This window comes from Macrobrachium nipponense, chromosome 31 (genome assembly GCF_015104395.2).
Source record: "Macrobrachium nipponense isolate FS-2020 chromosome 31, ASM1510439v2, whole genome shotgun sequence".
Taxonomy (NCBI): Eukaryota; Metazoa; Arthropoda; class Malacostraca; order Decapoda; family Palaemonidae; genus Macrobrachium; species Macrobrachium nipponense.
In genome coordinates this window covers 15,259,230-15,261,851 of record NC_061093.1, presented here as the reverse complement: position 1 = coordinate 15,261,851, position 2,622 = coordinate 15,259,230, and the positions used below count along the sequence as shown (strand labels likewise).

General features: G+C 32.6%; 1 protein-coding gene across 1 annotated transcript in view; it reads left to right on the top strand.

The window, feature by feature from the left end:
- The window catches only part of LOC135206769 (uncharacterized), a 44,664-nt gene extending 42,900 nt beyond the window's left edge, over positions 1-1,764 (top strand). Inside the window, exons 3-4 of the mRNA XM_064238264.1 lie at positions 1,003-1,130; positions 1,270-1,764. Of these exons, the coding sequence (XP_064094334.1) occupies positions 1,003-1,130; positions 1,270-1,764 (623 nt within the window). The remainder of the gene's footprint in view (positions 1-1,002; positions 1,131-1,269) is intronic.
- The last annotated feature ends 858 nt before the right edge of the window (positions 1,765-2,622 follow it).

The window sequence follows — 2,622 nt, the reverse complement described above, 5'->3', positions numbered from 1 at the left end:
TGACATATTACATTGCTTTATATATGGTTACTATGTGTCTGCAGACTGCAGCACATAGTAATTATTTGTAAATGAATATTTTGCCGTGTTATTCCTTAACAGTTTTCATGTGCCTTTATATTAGATTCCGTATTAACTTGTGTTTTATTTTTCAATAAATCTTTAATGGAGCCCGTCAATTCATGATAGAAGTCTTTTCAGAATTATTTTATTTTTACTTTTATTTGTTGGAACAAATACTTTTATTGTTTAAGAATTACGATTGTATTGAAAAAGGTAAAGTATTGAAAATCTAGTTTTAAAAAATTTCAAGTTTATTTTTCTTGATAACGAGAAATGTGATTATTTCTTGAACAAAAAACTAAACAATACTCTGCATAAAAGTATTTGCCCCAACTAAGAAAAATAAAAATAAAATAATTCTGAATAGAGGGGCGCCATTAAAAATGCATTGAAAGATGAAACACAAGTTAATATGGAATCTAATAGAAAAGCACATGAATATTGTTAGAGAAATAACATGGCAAAATATTCATTTGCTAATAATCACATTGTGCTGCGGTCTGCAGATTATATATATATATATATATATATATACACACACACACACACACACACACACACACACACACACACACACACACACACACATATATATATATGTGTATAAATATATATGTATATATATATATATATATATATATATATATATATATATTATATATATATATATATATATACATACGGAATGTTTAGGAGAAGAAGGCATTGACATCCTGTGGGACTTAATGACCAAGATATATCGCCAAGAAAGAATGCCAGACATGTGGAGAAATAGTCTAATGGTCCCAATCTACAAAGGGAAGGGTGATGTGCAGGAGTGTGGGAACTACAGAGGAATTAAACTGATATCACATACAATGAAAATATATGAGGGGGTTATAGAAGGAAGATTGAGAATGGAAACCACAATTTGTGAAAAACAATTTGGTTTTATACCAGGAAAGAGCACAGTTGATGCAATTTTTGCACTAAGGCAGACAGTAGAGAAATATAGAGAGAAAGAGAAGGGATTACATCTGTTGTTTATTGACTTGGAAAAAGCATATGATAGGGTACCTAGGCAGAAAGTATGGAGGTGCTTGAGAGAGAAAAGTTTCTGAAAAGTATGTCAGAATAATGAAAGATATGTATGCAGAGGCCACCACGCAAGTAAGAAGCACTGTTTGAACTACAGAGAAGTTTAAGGTGAAAGTTGGTCACCACCAGGGTTCAGCCCTTAGCCAATACGTGTTTGATATTGTGATGGATGTTATAACATCGGAAGTTAGGGAAGAGGTGCCTTGGTGTGCAGTGTTTGCTGATGACATTGTGCTGACTGATCTAACAAGAGAAGGTGTCAAACTCAAGCTAGGAAGATGGAGAGAAGAACTTGAGAGTAGAGGCTTAAAAATTAGCAGAACAAAGACAGAATATATGTGGACAGGTGGAGAGGAATGGCAGGGAACAGTGAAACTGGGCCAAGAAGACATAAAGAGGGTTAGCTCCTTCAAATATCTTGGTTCTGTTGTGAGTGAGAATGCTTGGATGAATTGGAGAAAGTCATCAGGGATACTTTGTGACAAGAGGATCGGTGCAAAAGTTAAAGGAAAGTTTTATAAAAGCATAGTTAGACCCTCCATGCTCTATGGGGCAGAGACTTGGCCAATAAAGAAAGAACAAGAAAGAAGAATGGAAGTGGCCGAGATGAGAATTCTTAGGTGAAAATGTGAGGTGGAAGGCAGAGGAGAGAGGGGAAGCCGAAGTTCAGGTGGAAAGATAAATTATTGAATGACATGAAGGAAAAGGGTCTAAGAGAACAAGATGTACAGGACATAGGAAGATGGAGAAGGCTGACTAGAAACAGCGACCCCATGTAGAAATGGGAAAAGCTGAAGAGAAAGAAGTATGTATGTATGTGTATGTATGTATGTATGTATGTATGTATATATTCATATATATACATATATACATAAATATATATATATATCTATATATATATATATATATATATATATATATATATACTATATATATATATATATTTCATTTTTAAAATATATTATATATATATATGTCATTTTTAAAACATCTTGATTACACTGACGCAGCTTTCAAAATAGATGTTAAATAGTGTCACAAATGGAGACTGAGTATTTTCTGTATGATATCATTAATTTTCATTAGTTGTTGGGGAAAGCTACTTAATATTTCAAGAAATACATGCCAACTAAAAAAGATCCAAATCAGTTGTTTATAGTTTACTAGGTGACGCCTAATTTGACAATGAAACTCATTGAAAGTTATATTCCTTGATATTCTTGCCTTCAAATACCAGAATTAATGGTGTTTTTTTATTATCCCTATTATTAAAATTTTATCTTTTAGTCCGTGTAAAACACTTACTTTGAATGGTTAACAATGAAAATATAACTAAAAACAATTTTATTTCCCGGGAAATCCCTGGATTATTTCCTAATTGTCCAGAAATCCAAAATTGGGCTGAGACTGGAAACCTTATTTCTGACCTTACCTAAGATGAGCTTGTTTCACATCTCATCTGAACCAACAGTACAGACTAGT